Here is a 22,785-nt window from a genome sequence, read left to right as displayed (position 1 = left end):
AACAAAGTTTTAAATACACAAATAGAAACCTTTCATTCCTAATAAACAAAGGTGTTGGAAATGACCCAGCCGCGTGGGGGCCGATCCCATGTGGACACACACCACCACCACCACCACCACACACAACGAGAAAAGGTCAAGCAATTCACTATCATTCGCTCTTGTTTGAGTCGAGTTACGATGGTATAAAAATACAGAGCCAATGAGGAGGAGGAGGAGGGAGCAGAGAGGAGAGGGAGAAAGTCATGGAATAAAGCAGTCTGTGCCTAGAGCGAGGCAGAGGAGCAATTGTGTGGCAGAGTGAGTTATTTTGCTTCACTTGCTGCCTCGGTGTAGGGGGGGGGGGGGGGGGGGGGTGTATGTGTGTGTTGCTTTCAAAGGGGTGTGCAGAAAGAGTGAGAGGCCGTCTAACAAGCACAGATATGTATAATAGTGAGTGAGGTCAGGTAACACTCACACAGCATGTAACAGTAGCAAACATCTCTCCAAATTGAATAATTTAATTTACACTGTTTAATAGTCCAATCAGAAGTTTGAGGAGTAGAGGTTAATCAGATTCCTGAGACGACTTTCTTTTTTCTTTCCCCTGGGATAATGTAATTTCTCTATTCAATTAATTCAGTGACTAACACAAATGGAGGAACAGTGTTTCGAGACGGGAAGACGGAGCCGACTGGATGATTGTACCGAGACAGAGGAGGAGCATTAATAATTACAAAGACGGAACGAAAGAGATTCAAAATGCAAGAAAGACTGCAATTAGTGGTCGTCTAAATAATACAAAGCTCTGAGAAAAAAATGGACCAAATGTAATTCTCACTCTGAACAATCTCAGGCAATTTAAGTTGCTGAGAAAGTTTCCAAGAACTTTTAGATGAGTTCATTTTGGACCATCCGTTTAACTTACAGCAGCAGTGAACAGAAGATGAACATGTGTGTGCAGTTCCATTTTATGCTCAAATTAGTCACTTTTTTGTTGTTTTTTTTTGTCTCACAAACAAGCCAAATGTAAGATTAGGTGAACCTATAGAAGAAGACAGGTTTAGAGTTATGGGATGCTAGAGTCTGTTCAGGCCTATAGGGCAGAACATGGGTTAGTCTACACCTTAAACAGCTTGCCTCTATCAAAGTTACATTGAAGACTACTTTAAACCCTGTCGATCACTTATATCTTCTTCTGTCAACCTGTAAATAAAAACTCATCTTCATATCAAACTGAGCTTTGTCTTGCAGCATCCTTGCTGGTTCTACACATTCTTAGTCTTGCTCATCTGTTAAGTGGAAGGCAAGTAAACTGGGAATGGTTCCAGGGCCCAAAATCCAGAGTCAAGGCAAGGGACATTTATTTGTACAGAACATTTCACACACAAGGTACTTTAATGTGCTTTACATGATCAATAAGTGCAACAGAATGGGATATTTTTTAATACGTCACAGTGCACAAAATCATTTACATGAAAAAAAGTGATTAAAAAAAGGAAAATACAACAATGCGTAGACATTTACCGTATACGTAGACAAGTTAAAAAAAAAAAAAAAAACTCAGCACAAAAAAATTATGTTGCGCATTATGAAATGTTTTTTTTTCACATTATACATCTGGGTTGATCACTTTCACTTTTAAACATCTTTTTTCTTTGGAGATGAATGCTTTGTAAAGTGTATTGCAATGTGCTAAAGTGGAATGATCTGTTAGAGGTGTTAACCTTGAGAAAATCATAATTTATGCCTCATAGATCAATTAATCAAACATAATTTGCAACAAAACAAAAGGAAAACATCGAAATTGATGCTTGAAAATGTGTTTTCATCTCCACCATAAACACGTTTGTTGACATTTTTCGCGCATTGCATTGTGGGATGTGGAGTCCCATAAGCGCTTAATCAAACACTGTCATTCAAACAACACCTGGATAATACCAAGGCCAAAACCATCGCCCGTACCGCACTTATACGCCTAGCCGGTACCACATGGGGAGCCACAAAGAAGACTGTGCATTTCCACAGAGGCCCTGGTCTTTACTGCTGCTGAGTACTGTGCCCCAGTCTGGTAACGCAGCCCCCATAAAAAAAACTTGACACTACCCTCAACAATGCCCTTCGCAGGGTCTCTGGATGCCTACAAGCCACCTCAACCCACCAACTAACTGTCCTAGTTGGAATCGCTCTTGCTCGAAAGGCACAGATGAATGAATCCCACCTCTTCTACAAGACCATCACAGAGAGACTGCAACGCAAGCGTCTCAAATCCCGGTGCCCATTTACCATACATGCCCAGGAAGTGCTCAGCGCCACACCAGCTGATACTAGCAGAGCTTCCTGGGTCAAGGCATGATGGCGAGAACAGCGGAGAGCAATAGAACCATCCAGGCTCCATCGCTATATTGAGGACCCCACAGATGTCCCTGGCAAGCACCTACCCCGAAAGCAGTGGACAACCCTCAACCACCAGAGGACAGGTGAGGAACCTTACGAAGAAACAATTCAGCGATGGGGCCTCGCGGAGAGTGCCCACTGTGAATTTGTAGACCCCCTACAGACTGTTGACCGCGTCTTGACCAGCTGCTCCAAACACCGGCCACCAAATGGCAACCTAGGCTTAATGAACCTGGACAACGAGACGCTGGAATGGCTTGCTGCAACAGAGCTGAGGATCTGAAGACATACGCAAGAAGACAAAGAAGAGCCCCATAAATGGATGGATAGAAGTGTTTTTGTTTCATTTTTACTGTGATTTCTTGTGTTTCTTTGCCAGACAAGGACAGTGATTCTCTTGACGACGTTTTTGTTCTAGTTTGTTCCTGGGATTTTCCCGTGATACCAGAATGAACGTGATGGCCCTTTAATTACAAAACTGACAAAGTGTTTAAGACAACATAGAAAAGCTGATTTCACTTTAGTCAACAACCAGAGGGAGATAAGTAGCAGCTGTAAATGAAACATTACACAATCCTTTAAAAAAAAAAAAAAGTATCTTTGCTTGAAGCCATGTGCTAAAATAAAGGAGGTCGTTTAAAATAGGCCAACAGCACCGAGTGTTTGTGACATGTGTTAGTGAGGACAATTTTATCATGAGACTGAAGGTTGTACAAAAAAAAAAAACCTCACATAAGAGGAATAACACAAAAACAACCAAAACAAAACAAAAAACAGGCAGTTTGCAGGAAGAATGGGGAGTTTTTAGTAGAAGGCAAAGTGAAGATAAGAGCATCTGAAGCTAATAAATAAAAAATAAAAACTCCAGTTTTGTCAAAAAGCTTGTATTTTGTAGCACTGTGTGACTCTCAAACAGACGCGTGAGTGGCTTTAAGACACTTGTACAACTTTCTCTGAAACAAATCTGAAACAAAGAGTCACTTTTCAAATATTACGTGATGCAAGCAACTGAGGCGGATTGTGACAAGCCTTTGGTTTGTTTGTAATGTGTACAGAGGACGTTGCAGATGGAAACATTTCTGAATAGACTAAATGTGATTCAACCAGGTAGAAACTTTAAAACACATGAACAAACACCTCAGCAGTGAAGCCACACAAACACGTGCCAACTTAAATGCGTTGCATTTCTATCTCTACCTTCAAACCCAAGCCCTGAATGCGTCAGCTGTTCAACAGTAGAAGATACAAGCCTATTTTAGTATGACAATGTGAGGTTTCATTCACCTGAGTAGCCTGTGCATGCCATCTTAAGTTACAAATTATGTATGACAACGTCAAATTGACTTCTCTCCATTTGTGTCTCAGTTCTTAAAACTGTCGGTTTTTACAGGATAAACATTCCGATTGGCATTAGCAGCAGTTGGACTAAAACAAAAGTGAAACATTGATTTTTTTTTTTTTCCTTCAATGCTTCTCCATGTCACTGTTTGACCTGATTTGTTCTTTTGGGCTTGTCATGACAAAGCAGCTCATCCAGCAAACACGCCTGATGATGGCTGAAGCCTGCTCTGCTATACCCTCTGCCTACATTCCTGCTCTGCTCTGCTTACTGGAGGTAGACGTCACTCACCCACACCATCTCAGGGTCAGATGGGAGCATCCCTGTTTGTACCTGAAGCCAGTGAGGCAGACCGTGGGTCAGTCAGTCAGAACAAAATCATAGGTGCAAAGTTTCCTCTTTTGAGTTTATGTTGCGACATGGCAAGGTTAAAAACCGAGAGAAAAACATCTTTCAGGTGGTTTGAGATTATTCATCTTTATTTTATCTGGTAGTTTACAAAGCATATTTTTAAAAAAGGATTATTGTAAAAAAGGAAAGTCAAAGAATGCCAAATGGTTTTGTGACTTTTGTAGGAGGTTGCAAGATCTCACTTAATAGTAAACAAAATATCTTAAGGCAGAGAAAACAAAGAATGCGAGAAACCTTTCCTGCTTTCTCTTTTGTACAAGACAACGTTGCGTTAGCACACATGATTCAACATTTTTTTGGAACGTGAGCTGATGTTAAAGTTGCTGTACCTGATGAAAGTGGTGAGAATCATAAAAGAGGTGCGTGGCGTGTTTTGATGCAGTAGATCTTTAGATCTGCACCCCCGGCCGAGGTTATTACAGACAACGTGACGTGGGTGAGGTAACAACCTACAGCCACCACAGTAAAAGAGGACAACGGTACAGAAGCCCAGCTGTTGGTTGCCCACGGCGACTGTGGCGTAGCTCTAGAAGTCCAGGTGTTTGGCGCCGGAAGAGCCGGAGCCACAGGCCGAAGCCACGGCGGTCGCTCCAGCCAGATCCCCCCTGCTCACTCGACTCACCGTCTCAGACAAGTCTGGAGGCAAATGCAGTCTCTACAGAAAACAGAGGGGTGGGGGTGGGCACGGTGTTAGATTGCTCAGATCGAGGAAGAATGAAAACAGTGCAGTGAATCCACATACAGTAGATGGTTCACCTCAGTGGTTCTTATTCACACAGAGCCATGTCAGGTTGAAATTGCATTAGCTGCTTCAGCACTCTCTCAACACTGGCAGCATGGGGGGAACCTGTTAGCATACTGCTAAATGCTTTAGGTCTGTTACACCTCATGGGAACTTTATGCATGTGTGTATTGGTCGTGTCTGTGAGTCAGTGTTTTGGATATGATTTTTATTCTGTTATTTATTTTTTGTTTGACTTTTGATTTTCATGTTAATGTTTTTCTTTTTCCTGTTTTCTGCTCCGTTTCAATGTTTGGCTGTCTCAACGTTCTTTTATTTTGTCTTGAGTTTTAACTTTATTCTATCATATATATATATTTCTCTTTAGTTAAAGTTTAAATGTAATTTGGGAAGCCCTCTTCTACAAGTTTTTTTGGTTTTCCCTGGCATGCCTCTAAAGTCTATTGATTTCTGTTGATGTCTGTCCACTGTTTATATTATGTTTTGTTTTATTTTAAACTGTGCCAAAAAAAATAAAAATAAAAATAAAAATAAATCAAAAGTACTCAAAACTGCCACAGCCGAGGTTGGACAAAGTGTAGGATAACCAGTGTGTGCCTGTGTTGACTGATTTACTGTAACAAAGATGATTACGTTGGGCTAACACCAGAGTCATTACTATCAAGTGTTTTAGCTGTTCACGGCTAATCTTGCGTGCGGAGCAGCCCTGTGCCAAACTTTGAGGCACAAAGGCAGTAAGAGGTTAATGAGGGCCCCCTCATGTAAAACCTCCAAACCCCAACGTACAAACTACAAAAAGGCTTAAAAGGGTGGTGCTGCTCAACACTCTCCAGAACTGCGGTGAAAAGCTAGTAGTGGCCCTCCACAAACAAAGTGGTGAAGAGCTCCTGAGAGCGTGAGAGGAGGTGAAGTATCTATAGAGTCAAGTGTGCCAGCGACAATGGTGTTGAGTGGCACAATGCTCGAGTGTCTGTCGAGGAAGCTGAAGAAGAACGCCGCCTCTCTAGGTACAAGAGAAGTTAAATCCTGTAATTTGCCCCTGAAAGAATCTGCCATGACATCTGAAACCCAGTGGTCAAAGCCGGCATCCCCCACACCACCCCACCCCTCCCCAGCTGAGTCCAGCCCTCTAAACCTTCCCTGCTCGCCACATCCTCAACCCCTCCAGTCATGCAGCTTTAAGAGAGCCCTTCCACTCCCACAGATACTTATCTTAGTCCTAATGACTGGGTGTTTGGGTATGGGGTTTAACAAGGACATTACTAAGGGATAATTCAAGAGTACGCAGGGATCTTCACACCTTTAGGGCAGAGCACTTCCATCATTTGGTCATTTGGAGGAGCGTTAAAAATCTGTTTCAAAAGTCACCAGAATTAAAAGAACTGGACCAGACTTTTTGCTTTTTTGTGTGGAGCTCAGAAGCTGTGTTTCCATTACCCTAAAAAATGCACAAAATATAAAAAGCGCAATAAAAACTGGTAATGGAAACGCCAGAATTGTAAAAAAAACACTCAAATATTGATAAAAAGTTTTTTACGCTTCCATGAGGAGGTATTTCAGATGTTTTGATATTGAAATGTGTCGCAAACGCGCTATGGAAACACTTTTTACGCAGACGTCACCGAAAAGTGGCGTACATGATCACATGACGTGACGTGTCCTCTCGAAGAAAACATGATGCGGTACGTGTGGACAGATGAAGAGACCGGGACATTTCTTAGCATTATACTTTAAAATCATCACTGCCACATCAGACAGCAAACAACAAAGGAATACAAAGTTTTATAAGGAAGTTCTGAGCGTTCGTCTTCCTGCAGCAAAGTCTCGCGGAATGAGATTTCACGGGAGTTACGAGGCTCCTGCCCAAAACAACCTTTATTGGTAACATGTTCAGAGCGCATTTATACTTTGTCGATATTTAGAAAAATTGCTTTTATTTTGCAAAAATCCATTATGGAAACCCAGCTAGAGATACTGTAGGTTTATTAATATGAAGAGAAGTGGTCAAAGTATCCAAAGCTGATCAACCCATATATTTGTAATGATGAATGGGGAAGGATGTGGGTGATTAAACAAGAATCATTGTTTCCACACAGTCATGAGATACACAAAATGAGTAAAGAAGGTAGTGGCGATACCTGCTCTTCCTCATACGTCAGATTTGGTTTAGGCTTTTCTGTTAGCTCTTAAATACTAAGAGCAGCACAAACACAAATGAAAAGAATTATATTTAAAATACAAAAACATTCTTCATGTGCACGCTAAAATACAAACTAGACCAGAGGAAGTGTTGTTATTGCTATTTTCTTTACATTTGTGTTCTTTCAAAACAATCAAGAAAAACAATAGAAAACAAAGCCCTGATTAGGTTGGCCTGAGTATTGCTTTTCTTTACTTTCTAATCCTTTGATCACCTTTCTTTGATTCAACACTAACCAAACTCATACAATGGGCCTCCAGAAGCTGTGCTTTGCCTCTGCCGTTGCCAAACCTCACCTGTGTAACCTTTCGTGTCTTCAGCTCACTCGAGTGTGATTGAAAAAGAAAAACAAATGCATTGATCAAGTCTGGGCTCAGTCCTGCTTAACGCAGTGCAGCGGAAACATGGCAGGGAGAGAGGTAGAAGAAAAATCAATCACATATACATCATCCCCTGTGGGTGAGGAAAAAAAATAAAAAGAGAGACGTCACACCGATATGGGCCTGTCACGCACCCACGGGCCTGGCTACACCATGTCTGTTTGGCTCTGGGCTTTGTCAACCTGCTGAGCATGTGCAGAGCGAAGGTCAAAGCAATCCAGAAGTGGAGCTCAGATTCTCTAACCTTTGAGTTCAGGGGCACAGGAGAACAATCAATGAGAACATCAAAGTTGGAGGGAGGGGCAGACAAAACCAATCGATTAGTTTGACACACACATGGAAAAGACAGCCTGCAAACAGTTAGCTAGCATTGAGCACATCACTGACAGCCAATATCGTAGCTCATAACCGTCACTATTCAGAGAATTCATAAAAAGCTCACTTAGCTTTCTATTTGAACATTTCTACAATTTTTTACTATTAAATGCTTTATTTTGGGATTTCAAATAACTAAGGTAATAATAGAGCAGAGAATACAGTTCAGCAGTGATGAGTCAATTACTTTTTACAATTACAATTACGTCTTCAATTATCCATCTTCAATTATAACTGAATTACGATTATGTTGACCTGCATTTTTTTCCCATTTACAATTAAATTACAAATATTATTTTTTCCCTGAAAGTAAATTATAAGTATGTTCTCAAATACTAAAGTTCAATTACAATTAATCACAATTACTGAGCCTTTAATAAATAAGCCCATAAAAGGTAACCTTACTGTTGTGTTAGCATCTCTTATAATAACAGGTGTTTGACCAATGTCTTTAATCAGCTGTAAAATACATTAAAACATTTTATCAATCATCTAATTCATTTCTCACTTCTTGGTTACGTTGCTAGGCTTCCTAATCAATTAAACATATTGCTATTAATATTTGTGGTGTGAGCATCTGAGCCTTTTTTCTGTCAGGGTACCCTTAGATTTAATTGCATTGTAAATGACAGTTTTTATAAAATTTTCAAGCCAATAACAATTACAAAGTCAATTATCTGAACTCAATTACAATTCAATTACAACAGCAACATGTTATTTCAACTACAACTACAATTATAATTCTGTCATAATTGTAATGAATTACCAATTACTGCAAACATTTAGATTGACATGTAATGAATGGAGGTCAGCATACAGTCAGGCAGTCTATGGGTGTGTCTAAGTCAGTCGGCCTGCACACTCCATGATGCACACAAGGACATCCGGAAACCCCTCAGATGCATAGTGGGATGTATGTGTGTGTGAAGTCTTTCCCTGCTGCCTGGCAACCTGCACCAGGGTGTAGAAATAGGGTGGTGGTGGGACGGCGGGAAAATGCACCATTCAGTAGTGCAGGAGGGAGGGAGGGAGGGAGGCAGGGGACGTGAGAATGGCTGTGTGCCACAATGTCACTGTGATTTTCTGTGTGAGCTGTGTTGTGGGATTTCGTGTGCATTTTTGCGTTGGAGCTGTGATGCCAGTGTTCCCTCCCTTGTGTCGGGCAGGGGTAAAGGTCCGTGGTTCTGCTCCGCTCTGCACCCAGAGGGGCTGGAGCCACGCTGCAACAGGGTGAGGGGTGACAAAGCTCCAAACGAGAGCTAAGCACTTGAAATGAGCCCTGAGGGCCAGCCCACAGTCCAGCTTTGCCTAAGAGGGTTACTAATATCACCCCACAATGGACAATTCCCTTCAGCTTACTAAACCCACCAAAGACCCGATTCCTGAGGAATATGGCCTTTGATGCTGCTTAGTCGTTTACAATCTCCACACGCAGCTTGATTTGTGGTTACCACCAAATTATGGGTCAGGAAAGGCATTTAATCACTGCTTGAATTGTTATGAGCAAGCAAATACACAGCCGCTGTATAGCACAACAAGATAGAAATAGAGGAATATTCCTATAAGTAAGTAAAGCCTATAGGAAAACCCACTCACACAACGCAGCACCATCAAAGGCATTCCACTGGCAGTAACAGCTTGCTAATGACGGGCGTATTAGGTGCTAATTTAACGAGTCATTTCTTCCATGAAGTTTTAGCCACACTTTTAAAAGACCTGTGTCACTGTATAGCTTAGGACTATGGGAAACCCAACACCTTGTTGGAACACATGACGACTGGCCTGGCTGTTTCAATCAGATTAGCTGTTGATGGAAAATAGTCCTGGAAGTGACACGATATTTACCATAAACACAGACTTAACACAATTACGTACTCTTGTAATTTGCTGAGCATCTTATGAGCTCTACTGAACAAGTGATATGAGAGAAGCTAAACATTGCATCAACAAGGCCCAAGTCTGTATATTCGATATAAAAAAATCTAGTGGAAAAAAAAAAAAAAAAATCTATGGTTTTGAATTAAAACACCCAAATATATAAAGGGTTTATATCAGGGTTGGGGTTAATCACATTTTTCATTTACGTCTTCAATTATCCACGTTCACGTACAACTCAATTGTTATTACAGTGACCGGCATTTTTTCCAATTACAACTAAAATTACAATTATTATTTTCCCCCTGAAAGTTGATTACAATGACATTCTCTTGTGTTAGCTCTCTGTTAGCAACTCTTATGATAACGGGTAAGTCTTAAATCTGCTATAAAATACAATCATTTATTTTGTTTCTCATCTATTGGTTACCTTGTTAAGCTTCCTAATCACTTAAAATACTGGTATTCATATTTCTGGTGTGGGCGTCTGAGCCTTTTTTTCCCGTCACTATACCACTAGATATATTTAAACGGAAAAATTATTTTAAAAAGAAGCGAAAAATAGTGAGAAAAGTTGATCGGAAACATATTTTAATAACTATACGACATAGAACTGTGACACGGTTCACCAGGTTTGCGCTTAATTAAAATGTAATTTCTATACCAATTACCATGTCAATTATTGGAACTGAATTACAATTCAATTACGATTACAGCAACATGGTTTTCAATTACAATTATAATTACATCATAATTGGAATTAATTATAAATTATGCAATTACAATTGTAATTGACCCCAACCGAGGTTCATATAAATGTCACAATAAAGGTGCCGAACCAATCCCACTATGCACAAAGCATCATTGAAGTCCCTATACAACAATGTGACATCAGGTCAATGTCGTCTGTTACCACCACTGTCTGGAGCTGACCAAGGGTCAGAATGGAAAGCAGAAAGGTTTCATGGAGACGCTGGTAGACACTTCCCAGACTTGTTGCTCTGTTTAGTCACTAAACCAAGCTAAACCAGCTTCCCGTGCCATAATCCCTCACACCTCTAAAGTTACACTGCACTGTGTGGGAAATCATCTGCTGAACCAATAGGAACAAGTATTATCCTTTAAACTCACACAATGAATGGATGAGCTTGTCTATTCGGAAAGCAAACCATCATCACATTTGCGCTGACAATTTCAGAGAACACTTCCGCTGCTATTCACCCCCCCCCCCCAAAAAAAAAATGTGCAAAAACAACCAGGCATAAATCCCATCACTTTGGTAATTCTAGCCCACCTGCACCAAACAAAAGCACAGAAGAAGGTCTGCCTTCCTCTTTTTTTGTCGTAACAAAGAGTGTAATACGATCACCGGCCTTGCCCTAGGAATAACCTGTTGACTAGGAAAGTCTTTATTCCTTAATCTTAAGTGGTTTAACATTTTAAAAAAACTTGTTTCTCATTAGGTTTTCTCAATCTATTTAAGGTGAAAATGATGGAAAAATCCTTACTTATTATTCTTACTTCTTTTGGCTATGTTTAGGATATTTTATACAGGTTTTTTTTTTTTTTTTTACTCTAATGCTGGGAAAAAATAAAATTGATCATTTTGTTTAAATATTGAAGTAATTCCCTGTCAGTGTTAAAGTTTTGGTTAATAATGACGTTTAACCTTGAGAACACTAGACCAACTGTACTAGCTGAACACAAGGACTGGCAGAATGACTCAAATTTAGTCCCTCTCGAAAACAAAATGTTGCATCTCATGGGGATTTCCACAAATACATTTAAATTAAGCCATCATTGATATATACTGTATATATACACACACACTACCGGTCTAAAGTTTTAGAACACCCTCATTTTTCCAGTAATTTATTGCAATTCAAGTCGTGCAAGTCCAATGAATAGCTTGAAATTATACAAAGGTAAGTACTGATCAGCCACAGGTAAAAAAAAAAAGTCTGGTTACCCAAAACTGAAAAATAATGTACATTTCAGAATTATACAAATAGGCCTTTTTCAGGGAACGAAGTGGGTAAACAATTTAAAGCTGTTCTGCAGCAATGAAGGTTGAATCAGCCTTGAAAGCTAGTGTTATTAATTCCTACAGGTGTTCCAGCTTTTCTTGGTGACTTACAACCTCCTCTGTCTGCATAAAAGCAGTGTTGGAACACACTGTACTTTGATAAGTCAAAAGTTTAGAATACATTTTGCTCTATAAATTGATTCCATGATTTATTTTTCAACTCAAATTGCTTATTTGTTCTTTGCTTTCATTTCAGAGTGCAACGACACAATAAACTGAATAATTTTCAGTAAGAAACGGGAAAAAGTGTGGTGTTCTAAAACTTTTGACTGGTAGTGTGTGTGTATGTATATGTATATATATACTGTATACACCTAATAATAATCACCTAAACCTTTATATATTGAGGGGCACCACTAACCATTGGACATGGTGACATGCAGACCAAGTGTAGAAGATGGTCAACAAAAGTCACTAAAATGTCAAGTATGTGTGTTATATTGGCACTTTATAGGGGATTGTTTGTTGATGGTGAGCTGTGGAACTTGCGGTAAAGATAGAGTATCTTAGTTATAAAGTATGGAAAAGCATCACACAACAAATGTAACTTAAATTTGAGATTTTCTTGAATTATTTCTGGGTTATATGGCAATGATTACCTGTTGCCTGATCCAGGATAATGTGAGAAACAAGCGCACAGACCGACAAAAAGACATTTTACAGACTGGAGCTCCACATATCTTCCGCTTCATGATCTAATGCATCTGACAGAGTATGCAGCAGGCAGGCAGAAAGATGAGTAAGCATTTTGTAATTATAATCCCAAACACTGAAAGAATGGGGAGGAACTAATAATTGAATGAATTTCATTAAAAAAACTTGTCCGAGCAGGAAATTGATTATCTGACATTTATTCAAAGAGCATTTTTTTCAACACCTAGAATAATGCTTGTTCCTGTCCTTAAAATTGTGGCCCACTTCCCTTTTTTATGATGTGCAGACTGACAAAAAGTAGCTTTTGATATTTTCCTTCATGTTACTGAACATGACAGATGTAAATTTGTTCGCTCCATGGTGCTTCTTCTGAATAACCAAATGGACAAACAAAGGCCAAAGTGTAAACGTGGAATAGCACAACAACTTGACTTGTTATCTCTGCCATCCTCATCTTCCACTAAACCCTCCTCTGGGGTCCTCCACATGGGCCTGTCAAAATCTTTGACAAGGATAGCAGTGTGGGGCCATTTTGTCTCTTTCAGTTCAGTTATGCCTCCCTTTGGACACTAGTGTTGGTTTGAACCGTGGGCATTGTAGGGTGAGGGCATGTTGACCCGAGTCATGGTGGATAGTAAGTGGGGTGGGGTGGGGGTGTGTGCACGTCGGTGTTATGGACTTGGGCACAGCCAGTGAGGGCAGGGCTGCCCCTGGAGTGACATGGTGCCTGGGGAGGAAGAGGGAAGGATAGAGGGCGAAGAGAACAAACATATTTAAGTGCTGCCTTCACTACCAATAGGCTCATAGCAAAGAGTGCAGCTGCATGGGTTATGACAGCGTATCTGTGAGACCTCTTGTGCCCTCCACCACTAGAACACACATTTTACCCCTAAAACGATGACTCTGATACACACATCCTCAGGTCAAAAAAATAACTGATACTTTGTGTCAGGACAGATTAAACAATGGCATAAAGACGGTCTGTTACTTACATGAATCATATTGAAAAGAAATATAACACAAAAGGTTTTTTACCAATGTTAACTGTATATGAGCAAAGCACCCAAATACTTAGAACGACTTAAGAAACACATTTCCTAGCATCTAGTGAAATCGCAGTGACAGAAAATCCAACTTTCTTTTCTTTTTTAGTTTTAACAGAAGAATTATGAAACAGAATGGTAAATGGACTTGATTTATATCGCGCTTTATCCCCACACTGAAGTAGTCTTAAAGCGCTTTACAGTATCAGCTTATTGACCCATTCACACTTACATCACATAGACAGGTATAGACTGGGATCGATCACCTGAGCCACGGTCGCCCTAATAATGGTGGAATCAAATTAAAATTCAGCAAAAACTGTGATTATTGCAACGTGATGGGTATCCTGCAATTAAAACACTAAAGAAAACAACAACAAAAACCTCACAATATTTCTGTATAGACTATCCTTTTGTTAATATTTTAGAAAGATCAACTAATTCTGTAAAATCTTGTAATAACTGGCTGTGTCTTCATTTGAGTTGCTCACTCTACCACTAGATGTATATATTTAAATGGAAAAATTATTTTAAAGAGAAGTGACAGGTAGTGGGAAAAGTTGATCGGAAACATATTTTAATCATTATTAACTAGATAGGTGTAAGTCATAGAACTGTAACATGGTTCACCAGGTTTGCCTTCAATTCAATTGTATTTGACAGTTTTATAGAATTCCCATACCAATTACAATTATTACAACATCAAATATCTGAACTCAATTACAACAGCAATATGGTTTTCAATTACAATTATAATTACATTATAATTGGAATGAATTATCAATTATGCAATTACAATTGTAATTGACTCCAACCGTGGCCGTGTCTCCATTTGAGTTGCTTAGTGAAAATTGCACTGCCATTGCACTGTAGCAAATATTTTATTTAGTGGTGGGACTTGATTAAAAAAAATAATCTAATTAATTAGGGACTTTGTAATTACTTAATCTCATAACAATATTTGGCACGAGAAGCAATGCTTTTCAATTTAAATGGATTCTGGTTAGGACTGAATCACTGAAAACAATAAGTGAGCTTTAACAACAGAATTGTAATTATTATTTTCATCACCGAGCGCCAATATTATGTGCAATACAAATAAAGATTTGCGCTGTTCACAAAAGCACAAACTGAAATTTAAGTAAACTATATTCATGCTTTTCCGGATTTTTTGTGAACTTTATAAAACGCGTATTTTTGTGCGTATTACAATAAAAACAGCACTAAGTACAGTACATTCCAGAGAAGTGAAAACTGGACAGTGCAAAACAGTTGGCATAAAATGAACAGACCAACTGATAAAGCTGATGAATTTTGTTTGAGTTATTTTATTTTTTTGCTCGTCATTTTTATGTAATTAATGAATCGCAATTAACGTGTTCAAGTGTCAGCACTAATGTATATTATTATATTATTTCTGTGTTTGTGTCACACAAAGGCACTGTAAATGTAGAAGGAAAACGCTTGCATCTTAGATTTTGTAAACCAAACCTTAGCTCCTGCGTAAGGTGACATTTTTTCTTCGTCATTTGTGCCGACTTAGTTCACACAGTTTGCAAGGATTACATTCCGCAACGTGCAAGGTCGTCTGGAGGTTACTGTGTCAGCCTGGGTAAGTGGTGGAACCTTTGGGAGGCATGGGGGTGCCTACTCTAACAGGAAGTCTATGAGTGCCAGCCAAAGACGAGCACTGAGGCAAAACAAAGACAGGAGGCAAGAACGATGACGACACATTTATTCTGTGGTATAACTTGAGTGATCACAAAGGTAATGGTAAAACATTGGTTCTGTACTCTCAGTGGTGGATTCACTAAAGGTTTAGTGGTATTAAAATCTGTGCAAACGTCATACCATGCGCTAATAAGGAGTACAAAGGGCAGGTAATCAGGAGTGCACGTGAGCTGCGCTTCCCAATGCGCCCTCAATTAATTTAGCGCGTTTCCCTCTAATAAATATGCATACTAGGCAGATCTCCTAGGGGGAGCATAAACTATGGGAAAGGGAAATGCAAATAAAGTTATGCAGGGAGAGCAATGCGATTCATGAAATCTGGAATGGTTTGCGGTGAAAGTTTTAGTACGGAAAAATTGTACGACTGAAAAGGAGGTGCAAACTGACACGCAGAGATCATTGCTGCAGTAAATGTGGACAGAAAACACAGCGGAAATTAACAAAAGGCTCCAGTTGTGCGTGTGTAAGAGAGAGAGAGAGAGAGAAAAAGAGGTTCGCTGTGCACAGAGATGGATATATGGATATGACCGTGGATCTCGTGTCATATTGATGTCAGGCTAGAATCAGCAGATCAGATGAGTAATTTACGCATGATCACTGATGGCACAACGGTGACATATGAGAGTGACACAGCGCTGCTCAGACCTGCGCTGGATGATGGTCAGTAGTTAATCTTCAAAGAATGCAGACTGATTTACAGACTGTGTTTCTGTATTAACTCAATGGTAGATCAATAGGACGGTTTCTGTCTTAATCTGCCTATTTTGCATAAACTGATCCGAGCAAAGTTAAAGGACCGAACGGAGCACCCACATTAAATGAGGGGGAAAAAATATAATTAGGTTTTAAAGTTGCTGTTAAAAAAAAAAAACAAAACAAAACAAACAAAAAAAAACTTTTCATTTGTTTATTTAGTTTTCTACATTATTAAATGTTTGTGCAGCAGACAGAAGCAAAATGCTCATTTAAATAGGGGCGGTCTGCACCAGTTCTGCTCATGCACTAATCATTGCTGCAATCTTAGTGAATTCTGCACAGCAGGTGAGGAAACTGCGTCACTAAAAGATTCAGGGAAGCAACTGAATTACCACCCTTTATTTCAGGTCTTTGTGGATCCAGCCCTCATACTCTTATCCTTTGGACAACTCTTCCTAAAGCTTACTGACACTCCAGAAAAGATGTTGTTTTTATTTGCTTAAGCAGCAGAGGTGACAAAGTACAAATACTTCATTACTGTACTTAGGTATTTTTTTCCCGGTATCTGTACTTTACTTGAATATTTATTTTTTTGGCAACTTTTTACTCGTACTCCATTTTTTAAACAATATCTGTAATTTCTACTCCTTATATTTTAAAAATGAGCTTGTGTCTTTTAAGACATTAGAAGATGATGTCGCGACATAAGCTTTTTTATGTTAGGTCCCTCAGTTTTATGGTTAATATTTTCAAGTTATTAAAAATGTTAAACTCAAAGCTGTTCTGGGTTTAATAGAGCATTTGTACTTATTTTTTTTTCTTGACACATTTTATTTACAAATTGTATTTATTATGCGTGCTAAATTCTCCAGGTGTTCAAAGGTAACAGATTCAACTTGTTTCCATGTACCAGTTCTAAAAAAAATAGATATGGAATTTGCTGGTTTAAAAACCCTGTTTTATTATTGAAGGAACATTTGTTTTTCTTTATCCTTTTTTACTTAAGTACATTTAGTAACATGTACTTTTTTAGTTTCATTCAAGTAAGGAAGCAACTTCAACACTTTTACATTTAGAGTCATTTTTTATTCAAGTATCTTTATTTTTACTTGAGTACTGAAGGCTAGTACTTTTGCCACCTCTGTTAAGCAGTAACGTAATATAGAAATAAGATACATTTGTGATCATAGAAATGTGCAGCATCACAGAGTGAAATCCCAGAACAGATTCAAGACTTCAGATTTACTTTCTTGTAATATCCTGGAAGCAAATGTATGAATTTAGGAAGCTATGTTTGAGCAACACACAAAGAAAAGGCATAAATAACAAAAATGTCTAAAGAAAAAAAAATAAAAAGTTTCAGTCAATAACTAAAAACTATAAAAATAAAGGAAAGCCTCAAAATAGTGACTGACAATAGCAAAAATGTATTGATATCTTTATGAGCAAGGCTTGATGCACAGACACTTATTTTAATATCTTTGTACATGTGCATGGAGTGTGTGTGCTTGCGAGTATCAGCGTCAGTCGAATAAAGAGGGGTGGGTATAATCCATCACTGGTTGATAGTCCCCACAGAAAAGAAGCTCTTTTTGCTGAGGGGACAGCCCTTGTGTGGACAAAGACCACCATACTGGGGACTTCATAGGACCCAGCTGAAAAGGTGTTGCCCAGAGTAACCCCATTCACTTTAACAGGCATGCCAGCAAAAGCCAGTCATTACTGCTGACTTGGACCAGCCAGGCCACACATAGACCTAGCCTAGATCCTCTCAGGCCATTCAGTGCATATCAGCCTGCAGGCAAGCACCCTGAACTCTGCCACGGGGGAGCATCAAGAACTGTTACCATTCTGCTTGATTGTCTGCCTTGAAAGCTTCAGTATAGGCCTGACTTGAATTCACAAGAAGCATAGATACACAGTTTTATTGGTCAAGTTACCAAGGATGTTTTCTTCATAGAACGCAAGCTAGGAGCTAAAATGGTTGAAGTCAAAAACTATTAAAAAACAACATGACAGTTCCTTTGACATCAGGTGTACTGATTTACAGAGAAAATGACATGTACCAGTTCTACAATAAGGTGCATATCTTATGCAGCACACAGACGTTAGCTCCCCTACTCTCTCCACATGTTCCACCTCGACCTCCACTACCACCTCTGCTCTCTTTCCCAGTGCCCTCCCTGTGGGCAGGTGGTTGTGTAAATTTAGCCACAGCTAGGTGAGGTGCTTCCTGGGTTGACTGTTGGCAAAGCCACCTTTAGGGTGTTTGAGATGTCAAAGGGAATGAGACATCACCCTAGCTGCCTTGTCAAAAAATTCACCACCTTTCACTTCCCCCATAACCCCTCAGTCCTCAAAGCATTGTGGGTCATGGGGAATTCTGGCTTTGTGTTTAATAATTTAGCCTGGAACACACCAGTGATGATCTAACCCAGAGGGCTGTGTTAAGTGTTAATTGTGAAGCATTATTTAAGCTTTTAAAACTGTGAGTCGGGGCCTGAGGTGGAGAGTTGCTAAAGTTAGAAACCAGGCAGACAGTGGAAAACACACATTAATATTTAGCTCAAATCACCCCTTTAATAAAGTGAGCATAAAGACAACGTACTTATTTTAAAATATGACAAACATTGTGAAATAACAACAAGCACTTCTACTTACACAATAAAAAACAAAAAACAAAAAAAAAACAACCCAAAAGCAATAAGCAGATTATCATAGACCTGGGACGGTGAAAATGTGCACCTAATAAATATCTCTCTTCTATTAACTTTAATTCTATGTTCAATATATTTGTCGGTGCAAAATTCATCTTCATTAGAGGTGTAGCACTTAGATAATAGTGAATCATCAATTACAGCAGTTCCTTTGAAAACAACTTAATTAAATAATTGTAATAGTTATCGTTATCTGTCTGAGGAGTAAAAGGTGATGTTCACACATGATGTGAACAACTCACAAATCCTTTCAAAATTACAATTTAGGCAATTGATGTTACAAAACCAATAAAATACATCAGATATGATGACCAGAAGTGCACATAAGTGGTGCGCAGGTGTTCATGCTCCACCAAAACACCCAATGTGCACTAAATCGAATGTTATAACAGGCATTCACGCAACTAAGAGTTTTGGATCGATAAAAGCAAACAACGGAAGTCAGCTTCTGGGAGCTGATTTGTTAAGTTTTTCAGCCACACGCCGAACATGAAGAGGGAGAGAGAGACACGAAATGTCTGAGATATTCAAAGACACTACATGATAAATGTGAGAGAAAGGAGAAAAATAAAACGAAGCAAAGTTTGGACAACTTTATAATGTCATGGACAAGTCCAGAGCAGTGCATACTGTGTCATCTGAACATTTCATATCCCACAGGCACCACAAACAACCTGCACCGCCACACGAGAGCTATCCATCCATCAGTTACATTCACTGGACTGTATTTTATAACTTCATATTGTAGCACTCTGTTTGACGATAGGTATACAAATAAAAACATATAAATTACAAATTGATGATATACTCTCTCTTTTTGAATAATTTTTCATTCAGAAAATCTTTTAAAATTTAATATAAGGTACAATATAAGCTACAAACTAATCAGAGGAGCCACTTGGGAGCAGAAATCCTCTGTTTTTATAATAATAATAATAATAATAATAATTCATTTTATTTAAAAGCGCCTTTCAGGCCACCCAAGGACACTTTACAGTAAAAACCGAATAATTAAAACATTAATACATTAAAACAGTACAGTACAAATAAAACAAAATAATTGCAATGTAGGTGAAACAAGGATGAGAATTTACAGAGTGTGGGTTGATTGGAAAAGATGGGTTTTGAGTCTGGATTTGAAGAAGGTTAAGGAGTCCATGTTTCTGATGTCTAGTGGGGGGGGGAGTGCCAGAGTTTTAAAACAAAAGACAACAGTTGGAGAGTGATGTTGATGACATTTTGTAGAATAATTTAACTAAAAAAAACAAACAAGTTATCCACACATCCTTCCGTTTTGTTCTTCCTGTGAGGAACAAAACGTGTTGTGGAAAAAAATCTTACCTAAAAAATTGAGCACCAAGCAAAAACCCTAGGTGATCCCCTGGGCACCAGACTAAAGAAGTTATGTACACCCCTAGTTATGAGCATAATTTGTGTCAGGCATACCATTGACACTCATCCTACAATAGAAACACGGCAGGATACATCCTGGTACGGTTGTTATTCCATTGCTGGTCATACAGAGAAAAATAGTCTCTCAGGTATATATAAATCTATTACATGTTTGTGATGTTACATGCTGTTTGGAAACTGCTGACCAGATTAAAAAAAAAAAAAAAAAGTGGTTGCTCACAAACTCCTCAAGAGGTGGCATTTGTAAACATCATTCTGCACAAGGCATCTATGACAAAAATAAAACTAAGTTCCAACTTTCATTTCAGTTTTATGTGCAGAAATTAAATTAAAAAGTAAACCGTTTGGTGTAGAAACTTGTAAAAATAACAAAGATCTGGTTGTATAATGACTAAAAATAATTTCAATTATTTCTCTGAAATGTTTCTACATATTTCTAAAACTGCTAGCCTCATTTTGTGGCTAAGTTTAGAAGGCTTAAAAGGAACATTTAATAATAATAAAAAAAAAAAAAGTAAGAGGCTTATCCGTAGTCAGAAACCTTTAATCACTAAAATCTTGAATCACTAAAACATAGATCCTTAAGAAGTTTGAGCAAGTATATCAGTTTGTGCTAGAGTTGTTGCAGTTCAAAAGGAAAAGACAAGTAAAGTGCAAAGATGGATAGAAAGTAATGGTGAGTATAGGATATCTGGCCAAAGGTGACTCTCACCTCAATCATCTTGGTTTAGGAGCTGGGCGTTTTTGCTGGGAATTGGGCAGCCAGCCAGATTGGGGCCAAATCAGAGTTGTCAGGGGATTACAGTTCTGCTATGCTCGCTGCAGGGGGTGCAGAGTGGGCCTCAATTACCCTGGAGCGGCGTGTTTGATTTGGCCCGGCACTTTTGGGGACAGACCAAAAGCTGAATAATGCACCATTAGCAACTCAAAATCCTGCCCTGAAATGAGCCCACTTATGCATCACATACAGTAATTGTGTGCCTATCAAAGGCTGGCAGGTCCACACCAATTACCCTGATAACAACAAAACAATCAATGCATAATATTAACTACTCAACACCTGTGGGCAACCGCAAACATCCAGGCTTTTCTGCTTTAAATGCATCTCTTCGACACTTCTACACTAAAGCACACAGGAATAATTAAAGAGTCTTTGGAGACAGTAACACTCAATCTGATTTGTTGAAAAAAAAAAAAAGTGATGCTAGAATATTATGGATGAAAAGAACAGAATGGAGAGAGGGTGAGAGAGCATAGGAAAAGGAGTGAGGGTGAGACAGAGAGGAATAACCTCCTACTCTGGCTACAGTAAGCGCTGTGCAATTGAATTTCACAGGATATGAGGCAGCAAATGGCATGTAAAGGCTGAACCATCAGACAGTTCCTGCCACAGTAGCCAGACAGATAAGGGAGGTGTAAGTGAAATCATTAGGTAACTCTGTAGGACATGGAGGGCAGTCTGAGGGTAGCAGGGGGCTAAAAGAGCCAAAGGTCCTGCTTGAGCTCCATTGAGCAGCCACTCAGCCTGATATACATGCACTTACCAACACACAGGGAAAATCACTTACACAAACACAGGCTGCAAGACAAACAAGGGCGCAAGATGGAGACAGGCAAACAAGCAAGTGCTGTTGTTTTTTTTGTTCCCCTTTCTTAACCCGCAAACACATCTACATAAACACAAACACACACACACACCCACTGCACATCAAACAGCAGACGCTTCATTGAGGTATCAGCCCAAGTGATTGTGTTTGTCCACCTGGGTATGAAAGAGCCATTCTGGCCTGAGCGGAAAAGACAGCAGTGTGGTGCGGCGCAAGCTGGAGCGCAGCTAGGCTACGTCTGTCTCAGACTCTCAGGGAGGGGAGCAGCCAAGTGTGGATGCACCTCATTACCTCACTCATCCACACACCAATTACCCCTAAATAAATACACCCAGCCCACAGGCAGCAACAATGACATCCAGCCTGAAAGGGAAGAAAGGACGGCGTTCAGAAAGCATTTGCACGCATAAAAAAAGTGCTGTTGGATAATGATGAAAAAAGTAGAGAGAAAAGAAGCAATAAGAAGAACATGCAGGGGGCTTAGGGTCTTTTAAAAGGCTCAAAGGCAAAATGAAGAAGAGAAAGAATGAAACAAACACAGAGCGAGCAGAGTGAAGTGATTCAGAAAATGATCATTTCTTGCTAAATTTCACCCAACACATCCGCAAATGATTCTTGTGGCGGGGGAGGGGCAAAGTTTAATTGTTTTAATGCAGGCAGCCATGAGATAGCTCTGCTGAGGGCGAGAATGGAGATCACAATTGAGCCGACACATATTTACATGCAAGACGGACCTCTTAGCACAAGGCCGAAATAAAAGAAAACCAAGAAAAGGACCAGTTTCAAGAAAGTTTGACTAAACAGGAGAGGTGACAATAAAGGTGAAAAAAACAACAACATCCCAATCTAGATAATCTCTCTCTATTCACCTGTAAGTGTGTGGTGGTTATGGTGAGCCATGACTTGTTAGTAGCATTTCAAAATACAAAAATAAACCAAATTTTAACGTAAATTAGAAAAGCTACACACTATGAAAGACAATAATACACAGGTTTCACATGTGCAATATTCTTAAATGTCAGCGTGTCTTTTTCATTTTGACACAAAAAGGCAAAGCTAAATTCACCTGAAAACTCAATTGAAAGGTGTAGCTGGGGGGATCCCCTGGTCGGCAGCCCTCCAGTAGCCGAGATGTAAGAG

General features: G+C 39.3%; 1 protein-coding gene across 1 annotated transcript in view; it reads right to left on the bottom strand.

The window, feature by feature from the left end:
- Positions 1-4,176: 4,176 nt before the first annotated feature.
- elp4 (elongator acetyltransferase complex subunit 4) overlaps positions 4,177-22,785 on the bottom strand; it is a 64,137-nt gene continuing 45,528 nt past the window's right edge. Inside the window, exon 10 of the mRNA XM_028443332.1 lies at positions 4,177-4,781. Coding sequence (XP_028299133.1) covers positions 4,653-4,781 — 129 coding nt within the window. The 3' untranslated portion in view covers positions 4,177-4,652. The remainder of the gene's footprint in view (positions 4,782-22,785) is intronic.

This window comes from Gouania willdenowi, chromosome 3 (assembly GCF_900634775.1).
Source record: "Gouania willdenowi chromosome 3, fGouWil2.1, whole genome shotgun sequence".
Classification (NCBI taxonomy): domain Eukaryota; kingdom Metazoa; phylum Chordata; class Actinopteri; order Blenniiformes; family Gobiesocidae; genus Gouania; species Gouania willdenowi.
This window is presented reverse-complemented; position numbering and strand designations above follow the sequence as displayed.